Source organism: Camellia sinensis, chromosome 14 (assembly GCF_055761805.1).
Source record: "Camellia sinensis isolate YWXY chromosome 14, ASM5576180v1, whole genome shotgun sequence".
In the NCBI taxonomy this organism is placed as follows: Eukaryota; Viridiplantae; Streptophyta; class Magnoliopsida; order Ericales; family Theaceae; genus Camellia; species Camellia sinensis.
The window spans coordinates 30,048,133-30,061,371 of record NC_138974.1 but is presented as its reverse complement, the minus strand read 5'-3'; the positions used below and the strand labels follow the sequence as shown (position 1 = coordinate 30,061,371).

Here is a 13,239-nt window from a genome sequence, read left to right as displayed (position 1 = left end):
TTCAGAACAGCAAGAATATGATCAATCTTTGCCCCAAACTGAGTAAACGGATGAATCTTTCCAAATGTAATAATCAATATAATAATACAAGAAAAACTAAACACAACAGCTGAAAATCTTGGCGATACAACTAGATCCTACAACAATGGGGTATGTAGAGTACAAAACATACATTATTACAACAACTCCAACAAATAAATGGACCTTTTTCTCGTGGCAGGTCACTTGCCTAAACCCAACTCAGTTTTGGTTCCTTAATGGAACAGTAAATAAATGAAATCACAAAAAAATGAAAATAAAAAAAATTATTCAAAAATTGAGGCTTGATGGCGGTTTGGCAACTGTTCTGCATGTGAAAAAGCACTACTTGGAAAATGTGAGACAATGTCACTTACTAGATTGCCTTCAATCCAGCAAGGTCCCGCAGCTTCTCACAGAGTATAAATGTGATCATAGTCTGTGGACCCAATCTTGCAAAGATTGCAGTTCCCCTGGAAAAGTTTCAACGTTAACAACCAGAAATGTTGATGAACAAAACTACAAAAAATTGAAACAATATGTCAGTTCATCAAAACCCTAGTTTTTTATCTAAGGATGCTATGATGTTGCCTGGATATACAAATCTCACCCTTTGTAAAGGCCCCTGGGACCTTCTTGGCGCAGAACCTGGAATAATACATAATACAAGCACGTTAGGCAAGCCAGGCAAGCTGAACCTTATGCAGAAGTTTAAGATATAAACATTGCATTAGGCAGTCAAATTCACAAAATTCTGTCAACTTCCCCTTGAAAGCACAACATCAAGAATTAAGGTTACATTTGGTGCACAGGAAAGGAATGAGGTGAGAATGGAATGAGATGTGAGGTGGAATGGAATGGAATGGAATGCTTTCAGTCCAAGAAATTGTGGGAATTGAACCATAACCTTCATTTGGTGTATCAAACATGAAAAATGGGATGAGAAGCTTGAACACTAGCTCCATTTTGTTGGACAGTAGTTTACTATCTCTCCTAAAACCAATTGGTATTAGAGAGGACTTCGCTTATGTTTTCCATGGCATTCTACATTTCTCCCATAGGCCTCTTTTTAGACTGGTTATAGGGAACGACATTGTGAATCCTACAATTCCCCCCTCGCGAGGAGGCTCCTGTGACTTGAACCTATGACAACCTGACTTTGATACCTCTTGTCGAACCATAGTTCCAATTGGTACTAGGGAGAGTTTCACTTATGTCTTTTACGGAATTTGACATCATGCCAGTAAGCATGTTTTTAGAGAAATCCTAGGAAGCTCATTGTGTACCCAGCCCATTCTTACCCATTCCCACATACCAAATGCACCCTAATCCTCTATCTGGTTCACTAGAATGAGATTGAATGAAATGAAATGGTCATTCCTTAAGCTTTCCTATGGAATGATCATTCCCTTATACTTGTGAATGATGATTCTATTTACAATGTATTTTTCATTATTTTTTAGTCAACCAAACATAGGAATGAATATTTTGATGGAATGATTATTCTATTCCAGTGAACCAAACACTACCTAAGCGAATAATGATATTGGTAACTGAAGTAGTCATAATGAGGCCAAAAAAAAAGCAAAAAACTATGACAAGAGTATGTTGAGCACAATAACTAGACAGAAGAAATGTCATTACCTGGTACACACAATGAAATCCATTTTTGTAGGTTCCAACTGTTTTAGATTCTCGTTGCAACATGAGACGGGTTTTAATCATGTCGACGGGTGCAGTAATGAGGGTGCTCACTGTGCCTGCTATTGTACTTGAGCTTCAGTAAGTTTAAACCAGTGTTAGAAAGTGGAAGAAAGTATTTGCATTATATTTTAATTAAAACAGACATTAAGGCATCTTTATATTTTGTACACGTGAAACTAGTGTGATTCAAATCCCAGACAAAATGGTGACTCAACATGGAAACTTAAGGCCTTGTTTGGAAACATACTATTTTAGTAACTTTTTAGCTTTTTACAAAAAAAATGCGTAGAAAAGTAGAGAGAGTGATGTGACAACTTATAGTGACTTTTTGTCTTTTTGGCTAAAATACTTAGTTCCCAAGTTTGATAGAAGATATGTACACATATAAGTAATCTTTTAGATACTTTATCTGAAGAACTACTAATGTACACAAAATTCAACACAATTATTTTGCTCAACTATGAAAGAATGTTATTCACACTAATGATGTTTTCACATTCTGGATGTGCCTATCTATGTTTTGATCAGGGTTAGGCAGCTGGCCCAATGGGCTAAAACCTGCAGATACCATGTTCTCAACCATTTAGGGCATGTTTGGATCTAGATTTTGGGGAGGGATTTGGAAAGGAAAAGGAAAAGGGAGGGGAAATGTGAATAAAATTATCATAGATCCAAAACACAACCTTAGGGTTTTGCTTTAACGGCACTTGTTTCGAGAAAACAAAAACTCAATAAAATTCAATGTGCAGTACTTAATAGATAATAAGGAGAAGTGGAACAGCTAGAAGCCATACATGAGATGTAGATAAAATCCTTCTTCAAGAGGAGTCCACCTTATCAAAACCTGCAACAGAGGAATAGATGAAAAAATATTAGAAAAATAAATAAAATATAGCAGATACAAAGAAAAGCAAAATGGGAAGCCTAAACCCATTTTAGACTACAAATTAAATAAGAGCTAAACTAATCAGAAACTTTGGAAATTACGTCGTGGGTATTCAAAGTGAAAAATAGCATGCTTAGAACTTGACCCGCTTGGATTCATCATATGTTGCAAGCTGCGATGCAGTCAAAGAAGCAGCCCTGGCCATAGCAGGGCCAACCCCCTTCCAGAGAGCCGTTATTCCCTCTTCTGAAGCAATTTTTCTCATTTCCCCTATTGCTCCTCTTCTCAAGTTTGGATTCATCTGCAACCGCACCTGAAAAAAGAAGAGCGTTAAGTAAGACAAAGTCTAAAATGTTTAGAAAAGCTTTTGAATCGAAATACCTTCAGAACTTCCACAGGGTTGGTCAGCGCAGTTGCAAAGGCACCAGAGAATGCTCCTGACGCAATCTTAACCAAAACATTGGTGGACTCAAAAGCCAATTCACAGACATACTTTGTTGGTGCATACAAGCCTAATCGAAGACCCCCATAAAGAACTGACCTCGTTAATGCAGGTGTCAATCCCAAGTACAAGAACCTAGGCCCTTCACTTTTCAATACTGTAACAAAAAGGCGTCCCTGTGTACATTCACATATGGTAAAACTTGATGTTAGTTGTTGTAATAAACCAGATTTTTTTGATAGTCAAAATCTGTTAAACCAGATAGTCAGGATAATCACAATGTTCAACTTCATACCATTCCAATTAAGGGACCTTTCTGTCCAACAAGTTGCATTTGCAACCTAACTTTGAGAACATCTGCATTCCACACCAAAACAGATCACAAATCCTAGTTCAAGACAAAACCATCATGTCTTTCCTTCACAAATTTGTTTTGCAAACACCCGTTTAATATTTTTTTAAATATTTTAATTGCAGAACAAATTCACTTAAATAACATCTAAAACACATTTGTTACTTTTAATGTATGTTGCTTCTCCATAAATCAAATTTCTATCCATCAACCCCATCCGCCTTCACATTTAAATCATAAAGACAATTGCTTAAAACACTTGACAGGTGACACCATAGCAAAATAAGAGATTCGATTCTATGAAATCCGATCTAAACTTCTGAACTCATTCACAAAAGTAAACGCGACATGCATTTAACTTGAACGCAGTGCTGCACGCTGCACCTCAAATTCATTTCTATCCACTGGATGAGGATGTGTCAGGTATAATGGTACATAAAAGTACATAAAACTTAAGGTTAAAGGTAATCAAAAATCATATTTTACGCGCTTCCTATGAGCAGTACTAACAAATTAACACTGAGCAATCATTAGTTCAAATTTATATATACATGCAATTCAAGAACAACCCATGTTTGAATCAAATCAACAACTTAAACTGGAATAAAACTTAAAACCTCAAAAAAAAAATAAAAAATAAAAGAGGGAAGAACCTAAAGGGTGAGTGATGGCAGTGGCAGCAGCAACAGACATTCCACTAGTACCGAAGTGATAAACAACATCGGATGCCGATAACCCCCATTTCCGATTCTCACGATTGACTTTCACAGATCCTGATTTAGACGATTCATGGCATAAATTTAATTATAAAAAAGAAACAAAGAGAGAGAATATCCATCACGATGTATATACAAACAGATCATAAAAATATAAAAATCAACAAACCCATATTTTTATTTGATTTATTTTAGGTGTTCAATTGAAGCAAATATGAAATGGAGATAATATGACGAATAAGAAAACGAGAGCTAAGATCATCAAAAGATAAATAAGAGCGAAGATCAGCTGATTCATTTGACGGAACCAAAAAAAGAAAAGAAAAGAAAAGATGAGAGATGGAGAGAGAACCTGAAGGCGAAGCTTTGCGGGACGCAGAATTGGAATCCATACTTGTCTGTTTGCTTTTTCTCTGTGAATCGTTGAATTTATTAACGGTTTATTTATTAGAATTTAGAAGAGAAGAATGGGGAATAGATAACTTGAGTTAATGCTTGTTTTGAAAAGTCGTTAAAAGATGTTTATTTATTTATTTATTTATTTTATTTTAAATATATATATAAAAAAAAGTAAAAATGTGATATGACTCATTATTTTGAAAAGATGGGTAAAAATTATTTTTTAATTTTTAACTTATTTTAGGTCATATTATTATCTTTCATATTTTTTATATATTTTTTTCAAAAAAAACTAAAAAAAATTAAAAAATTAACTTTTAACTATTTTTTCAAAACAATCCAAGATAAATTAAAAGTCAAAAAATAACATTTTCCTATCTATCCAAAAGATGTACAACAAACTCCCGCAAACGTGGGGGTGGAGCCACAAAATTGCTTTGTTTGGTTGGTTGCTGTTTCAGGAATTTTTTTTAGATGAATTTTTATTTAATATTTTACTAGTTAATTTAGTTATTTTTTTAGATATATTAAAATTAAATGTATTTAAAAAGTAGAAGAAAAAAAAACCCTATAATATGAAGAAGAAAAAATTCACTACAAACAAATCAAATTCAGACAAAAAAATACACATATTTTTATTTGAATTTTTGTTTATTTTTAGTTATTTTTTTAAAACTTTTTACATGCACCTTAATTAGGTGTATCTAAAAAGTATACAAATTTGATTAAAATATCCAAAAAAATTTACTAAAAATAAATAAGAACTCATCTAAAATTATGACAAATAAGTTTATTTTTAAAATTATGTTTGTTATTTACTTTTTATGGGTCAATAGATATATTTATCAGATTAATCTAACTCAATAATTAAGTCATAAACCAATTTAAATTTTTGAATTTTATATTAGTAAAAATATGTTATCTTATTTGATAAAGATTTTTTTGATGAAATAAACTAACTTAATTTTTTTTATTTGCTTTAGAAATAAATTGGCTTCTTAAATATTTGTTGTGTAGTAAATAATTAAATGAAATTTGAATTTAATGGCTTAAAAATTAAATAAATTGACATATAAACCAATGCCCAAAGAGACAAGTGAGGCTTGTGCCCAAATGAGCTGTTTTTTTAACAAAATTGTAAACTCAGCCACATTCATTTCTGGCAGTCACTCTAATCTAGAGAGGGGTGCATCGGTTGTGAGTTGGATATAACATGCCCTGTTGTGGGTTTTGGTTGGGCTCATGAACAATCTAAACCGCTCATTTTATAAATTCTGTAAAACAAGTCATTCATCTAAAAAATCAAACATTGGAAGTCCCATAATCAAGTCGTATTTATCTTTAAAAAACTAGACATTGAACTTCAGACCGACCAGCTCACTATTCTTTCACACGCTGATTTCTATCAGAGCTCTTACCAAGCTAAATTGCAAGCTAAGCAGTGATCATTTTACAATCCAATTCAGCTTAATATCTACCACAAGATATGGTGACAAATTTCAACTCCTTTCATGACAAAAGAGGCAAGGCTCGCGTGCATCACACATGGCAGCCATCTAGTAACCATATAAGAACGAGGTTCAGCATCACAGCTGGGCTGTATGAAGCACCTGTGCTCCTGAAGTGTACCCAATCAAATATCATGCTAAACTAGTTTCATCCATGGATGGTGCACATTCGGCACCAAATTTCTGGCATTGTCATGACTATCCCATCACAACCGACAACTTTCTACTGTGAAATTCAACAGTCGCTAACAGAGAAATTTGCACCACCAGCTAATTCAGATCTCACTAGTGAGATTAAGATAAATCTAATAGAATCTACAAACATCATTTTAGTTTTATCCTTACTAGAGTTTCTTCCCCACTCTCAGAAAGTATTCCAAGAAAAGGTAAAACAGACTAAAACACAAATTGAACCAGAAAAAAATACCTAATGTACAACATTGACAGAAACTTGGCTTACCCACTAAAAGTTCCCAGGTGGAGCCCATACACCTCAAAGATCATAACCTTAAAATGCATGAAGCAGATAACAAAGGAATGAAAGCAAACATCGTCTCAACGGTACAACACAGAAGGGGCTGCAAAGGAATATCGAGATGAAACTGATGTATTCGTAAATTCGGGTTCACCCCCCAAGTGCTGGTATTTCTGATTGTAGTCTGATAGAGAATGTGCAGCATATGATGATGAATATAATCTTTCTGTATCATTGGGAACCACTCTTCCTCGGTAGCTTCTGGTGCCACTCTCCATGTATGTGAAGTCATTCCCACGGGGCTCTTCTGTTGTCAGAGAATAATAAGATTCTGAAGGAGCTGTCACTGTCCTTGGCAGCGGAAGATACCGATCTGCCATTGAGCTACTGCCATAGTTATATGGATAATATGGATCGTTTGGATAGCTGTCTAAAGCAGTAGAAGCAGTTTCTTTGGGAGGAGGAGTCACTGCAGCAGGTGCTTCTCGCCTAAGGCCATAAGCTCGATATTCCTTTTCACTAAGAAAAAGCGGATCATTATAAGCAACTTCCTTCCTTCTTGCATCTTGAAAAAGCGGATCGTGATGCGCAACTTCATTCCTTCTTGCATCTTCACTTACAGAAACAGGGTTCCTCTGAAGTTGCTCTTTTTCTCCGTCAGTTTTGTATGCATCGAAAGTCCATGAAATAGGAGCTGTAGGAATTGTCAGCATATGCCTTTCCCGTCGAAGACCATAACTTCGATATTCTTTCTCAGTGAGAAAAAGTGGATCAGGAGAAGCCACATCACCACCAGGTGAGATGGGGTGCCTAGGAAGCTGGTTCGTTTGATTTCTGTAAAATTGTTGAAAGTGAGCTTCCTCGCCCACTGTAGGTGCTGCTAGTGAGGGACGAATCTGCAGTTCTTTCACAGAAGATTGTGCATTTGAATGCAACAATGGGGCTGGCCGGAACAGATCTGTCAGTTTCTTTACCTGAAAGCAGTAATACATGACATCATCAAAGCCAAATTAATATATATATATATTAAATAACATTTTCTTGTGGTCTTTTCAGTCTTTTTCAAGAGCAAATAGAGCTCGCCTGCTGGACGGTTAACTCAGTCTTAAACTTGAGTGTTTTCTCATTGTAGTTCTCCTTGATTGCCTTCCTAAATATATCCTCGGGAAGTGGAAGGCAGTCCTTGTGAACCTTGAAGCGGACCTTCAGAATGACCATTTGTCAAGAACAAACAAGAAGGGTTATTCAAGAATTTGAGCTGAGAGTAAAATAAACAATAGAAGGTGAATCTAGGACAAGAGGTTGACCTGAACAGGGAAGGCCCCACCAAAAGCAGCTGGTTCAAGTTTCATGCCACCAGTAGAAGATGCCTTGTATATTCCATACAAAAGCTTGAGATCAAAATCATACAGGAAAAGCTTCAGCCCAGGTTGGATGCGCATCACAAGCTCCTGCTTGTTGGTTGGGACGCCCATGACAAGATACTGAAAACAGTCAGGTTTGGTTTTTGAGTTACACATGAAAATAACTCCACCAAGATCTTCATCAGCCTTTTCATTCAACCGGCTTCTTTCTTCAAGCTTTTCATTGGTAATTTTCTTCTTTCTGTTATCATGAACTAAATTGATATTCCTTCTGCCATCTTTTTCACTATCAAAGCTTTCTCGTGTTCCTCCTCCTGTAGTTTTCTTTTGATCCTTGTTTCTGGCTTGAACTTGTGAAGTAATTTTTGTTTCCTTTGTCTGTGCAGAGTTCTGGTTTACAGGCTTCTTCACAATTTTAGGTTTGGGCTTCAAAGACTTTGGAGTATTCTCGTCAGAGAGTATCACTTTTGGGATAGATTCAGCATCATTAATTTTTGTTTCCTTTGTCAGTGCAGAGTACTGATTTGCAGATTTCTTCACAATTTTACGTTCAGGCTTTAGAGACTTTGGAGTTTTCTTGTCAGAGAGCATCACTTTCGGGATAGATTCAGCAGCATTGATTTTTGTGTCCTTCGTCAGTGCAGAGTTCTGATTTACAGATTTCTTCACAATCTTAGGTTCGGGCTTAAGAGATTTTGGAGTTTTCTTGTCAGAGAGCGCCACTTTTGGGATAGATTCAGAAGCATTATTAGTTTTTTTCTTGTTTTTCACTGATGCCATGGTCTTCCCTGCCAGCCAATTAATATTCCAACATCATATGTAATACATTGAACATGCGAATTTTATGTGATTGAATTTGATATTGCATACTATACGAGTATTTTCACAAATCAAGCAGATATAGATAAAAGCCAGATCATAGGAAAATAAGGAAATAAGAAGTCATGCCAACCAGAGAAAAGAAAGGAGAAAAGATTGTTCATCCCAATCTTCTTATTCTGAAGAGTTTGCAACATCATGACAAGCAATGCCAAAACAAATATGCAGCTAACTTCTCCATTCTCTAAAAGATAAATTCTTAAATTAGGTTTACAGAACTTGTTAAAAGTATGATAGATTACAAAAGCATATTAGATTAAAGTTCAAAAACATTTTTATAGTAAAAAAAGTAGTCTTTTGGCCTACCACAAGAGAGTTGTCCATATCTTGGTGTGCATGATTTCATGTACATTGCAATCTTTTTCTCTGTACAATAAGAAGTCATTCTTGCTTTCATTACCACAATATAATAGTTTCAACCCAAGAACAAGGCTAACAGGATGTATGTGGGGGCCATGGATTCCCAAAGCTCCCAAAAATACTAGACCTTTACATTAATTTTTCCGTAAGCCCTCTAAACAAATTTTAAGTGGCCCCCCTCAGGGTTATCTGGATAAAAGATCCAAAACAGTCCACTGAAAATCTCCTAGTATGATGACGCAATGTGTGCATGTTTGCATGTAACTTGCAATCATTTCATCTCTATAAAGTCCTAAAGTCGTTCTTGCTTTTCATGAATCCAACATGCAAGAAAAAAAATGAACTACAACTAATCATGGATGTTAGCCTCATGCTGGAGATAGGCACAAGACAACTTTTGTCAAGCTAATAATAAAGGTTTGTAGAAAATCCCTATTAATTACATAAAATTTTGATGATTGAAAGGCGACACAGATGACTGTTATGGGCTTGTTTGGTGCAACTTATTGTAAGCTAAAAGTTGATAATCATAAAGAAAAACCAAAAGCACCCCTCCCCATCTTCCATAATCAAATTTTTTTTTCTCCTTTTTTCCTAGTTTATTTAAACTATTTTGCCTAATAAGCTATAAGTAGAAGTTGCACCAAACAGTCTGACACAGACTCTTAAAATAAGAAAAGCTATAAGCAAGTCATATAAGTTGCACCAAACAGCCCCTAAGTATGATACTTGAAAGCCTACTTCAAAAATTTCCCCACTTATCGATAGTTGTTATATACATATCTAATAGAAAATCTCCAGGAATACTCTCTAATTGAAATTAGAGTAGAAATAACATACATAAAGATTCATAACTATTAACCTTGGCCAAAGATTCCAAAAACCATGTAAATAGATAAACTAGGGAATAAACTTGTTTTGAAAGGCTTCGGACTGTAAAGACTAGTTTGGTATGCGTAAGTTGACCAGGATACCTTACATAACAAAAAATGACTAGGGAAAAAGAACTCACAATTTAAAGGCAATAATCATTTTGGCATAATATAATCTTTTAATTCCATATACAAATATCATCATCAGGGAGCTATATTTAACAGTGTCCAACAATCAATGGTGTCTTCCAAGAAAACAAATGGGTCAGCAGCAGGACATTGTTTGACTGGAGTAAAGGGCTTAGTCATGGTAAGTTCTACTACCCAAAAAATTATGCAGTGTCAGCATCAAGAGAACATAATCAACCAAATCATACATAGCATATTTAATGTAACTGAGAACAGGTATAAATGCTATAATCTTATTGCTAGTGGCCAATTTATTCTGAAATGTTTCACTCTTCAAAAGCCCTGAGTAAATAATTTCACAATGAAGGGAATCTATAATCAAACTAATCCATGACTTCACCAAACTCCTGACCACAAAGAAAATGACTTCCATCAAATCAAGGCCCTAGCTCCTGACCTTTTATTTTTTAATTTTTATTCTTTTTACTAATGGAAAGTAAAAGACATGCACACACCCACCCCTATGTCCCTATTGAACTCGAACCGTTCACCTCCCATCCACAGATTGTTTATGGATTTAACAGCTTGAGACTAACATCCTCATTGGAAGTATCAAAACCTACATGATTTCTCCCTTAAGAATCTCTGTAACATAAAATCTACACAAGAACAATTCTATAGGTTAGCTTATATCACAGTTCATGCAAGCGGGTTCAAAATTCTCACAAATTTGGGTCTCATAAAAAAACTAAAGAAACATTTTTCATAGATGACTTCACTTAATTTCATTCACATCAGCAGATCCAATGGAATGGAAGATTCAAGCCTCAGTTTCTTTTCTTTTCTTTTTTTTTTTTTTTTTGGTTGTTGCGGGTGGGAGGTAAGGGGGTTGGGTTGGCAAAGAGTGGAGGTATAGGATTGCTCTCAACAGGGTTCCAGTTCTGCAAAGATGAATGTTCAAGAAGATTATTGAGATAATCAGTCATTTATGTGTGAGAGCATAATGCATAAGGAAGAATACAGCTCAACATTTCCACGTCACAAAGATTATGGAGATAATCACTCGTTTTTGTGTGGCATAATAATGCATGAGCAATACATCTCAAACTACTAGGGGTAAAAGCTCTTTCACGTGTTCATTTAGGCTGAATATATGATATTATCCACCAATGGAGAACAAATAAATTCAGCGAAACAGTTATTTAACACGACTGTTATCCTGATTTCAGATATAATTTGGGACAAAGAGTTGTGGATCCATAAAAAAGGAGTTTGGATAACAGCGTCATTTATTTTCTAAACAGAGAAATCAATCTGCACTCTTTATTTTTTGAAGGAAGCTGGCGAGATGGGACAAATTAGACCATTGAGGCTTTGGAATCCAAACCTAACAAAGACAATTGTCAGGTGGCATGTAATTCCTAATAAAATTCAACAATTCTCTTCTAAACGATCTTTTATTTTTTTTTTTAAATGAGAAATTAACAGACAGCTGGAGCTTTCTAGACATCACATTGACAGTGCAAATAAAAGAAACACAAGAAGAGCTAATAACCTACAAAGTCATCACGTTCATTGGTAATAGCTCTCTTCTACACTAAAAAAGTCAGTAAATTTGCTTGAATTTTTTCAAAGAAATGAGATAGCATGCGCTTGTGGAGAGAGAACAGAAATAAGATTGGCAATAAAGACACAACAAAGAGAGAATAAAAGAATGTCCACAGATATTATTATGTGTGGGATTATACTACACAACATCAATAAATGAATGTTTAATACACAGAAGCAGAATCTCATTTTTCCATTGGAAAAATTATCTCTTTCCCATTTGATCTTTAAGCTACCAATTCTCAATTCGCTACTCAATTAATTCTCTATCTACATTTTTTATTTTGAAGAAGATAGTCACGACACCAGCAACTCTTTTTAAGCTTTATCTCATTGAATTCTGGTAGACTACATTTCAGCAGAATTGATGAAGCTATCCAATCAAAATCAAAATCAAAATCAAAATCAAAATCAAATTCCTCTCTCATTATACATATATATATACACAGAGAAACATGTATGTAACAATTTTCAATCGAATCAAACAGGGATCTTTATTTCCCCAAATCACATCACACAACATGCCAATTGAAGGAGAGAAAATGCTTATTATAAAAAATAAAAAATAAATAAAAAAAAAGAAGAAAAAAGAAAAGAAGCGAAAAACCCTAAAAACAATTTAGTATGAGATTACGAAACTCTTGGAATACTAATAAACTGACCTGAAAGCCGATGAAGATAGAACAAGTGAAGCCCACCACCACCAAAGCCAATCCAAAGAGATTTGATTTGAGAGACTGTGATTATGGCGGAAAATAGAAAAAGAAATACACGATGACTAGCTAGCGAAGACCTGAGTTCGGAGGACCTAATTTATAGTAACCTAATTAGGATGAGCCTTTCCTCTTACCTTTTTGGTGGACGACTCGACACAAGCAAATCCAACTAATACGGCACCGTTTAGGAGTTAAATGATGTTATAAATTTCATTATGCAAAAGCAAATATACATTTAGGCTGTGTTTAATTTTAAATTTGTTTTTTTTTTTAAGAATAATAATAGATAACAAAAAACAAAAAAATGACATCAGTTTTCTTTTTATTTTTTTACATGATATTTTGGTTGCATTTCTTTTATGTTGAGATCTTAATATGACAGAACTTAGGGTCTATAGGACCTACAATGGAATCCTATTTAGATGATCCAAACTGTTCATTTTGTAGGGTTCTCATAAATATTATTCATAAAAAAATTAGTTTGATTCAACGACCCCGCTAAGTAGCTCGAATGTTGTGGCTCGAGAGTGGCCCGAATGCTGTTTTCTATCCTCTGCGGGCGTTTCTCCCTTTGTCTCCTTGCTCTGTTTCATGAAAGATTCCTTCATCAGCAAAATATGAAAAACGTTGATAACAAAATAAATCAATGGAGAACTCTGCGTGTTTAGTATCAACAACCCTTTGTCTCCTTTCTCTTTCTATCCTCTACTGTTTAGAGCTAACAAAATAAATCAATGGAGAGAGATGAACAAATTTGTTGATCAACAGTTAACAAAATAAATCAACAAAATAAATATATTTGTTCTTCTAA

General features: G+C 34.8%; 2 protein-coding genes across 3 annotated transcripts; both read right to left on the bottom strand.

The window, feature by feature from the left end:
* Positions 1–39: 39 nt before the first annotated feature.
* On the bottom strand, positions 40–4,620 carry LOC114284630 (Mitochondrial substrate carrier family protein). Of its 2 annotated transcripts, none has more exons than XM_028227578.2 (9): positions 4,471–4,620; positions 4,056–4,175; positions 3,346–3,407; positions 2,990–3,226; positions 2,754–2,921; positions 2,517–2,566; positions 1,663–1,795; positions 629–666; positions 40–491 (listed from the first exon to the last, which is right to left on the bottom strand). In XM_028227578.2, exons 1-9 carry the CDS (start codon positions 4,508–4,510, stop codon positions 395–397), a joined length of 945 nt encoding a protein of 314 aa, XP_028083379.1. In that variant the 5' UTR covers positions 4,511–4,620; the 3' UTR covers positions 40–394. The 2 variants fall into 2 exon arrangements, with proteins under 2 accessions (XP_028083379.1, XP_028083378.1); XM_028227577.2 differs by having other exon boundaries at positions 40–537; positions 4,471–4,615.
* A 1,662-nt stretch (positions 4,621–6,282) lies between these two features.
* LOC114284629 (uncharacterized) lies at positions 6,283–12,595 on the bottom strand. Its single transcript, XM_028227576.2, has 4 exons — positions 12,375–12,595; positions 7,808–8,652; positions 7,584–7,703; positions 6,283–7,474 (listed from the first exon to the last, which is right to left on the bottom strand). Exons 2-4 carry the CDS (start codon positions 8,642–8,644, stop codon positions 6,581–6,583), a joined length of 1,851 nt encoding a protein of 616 aa, XP_028083377.2. The 5' UTR covers positions 8,645–8,652; positions 12,375–12,595; the 3' UTR covers positions 6,283–6,580.
* Between the last annotated feature and the right edge of the window lie 644 nt (positions 12,596–13,239).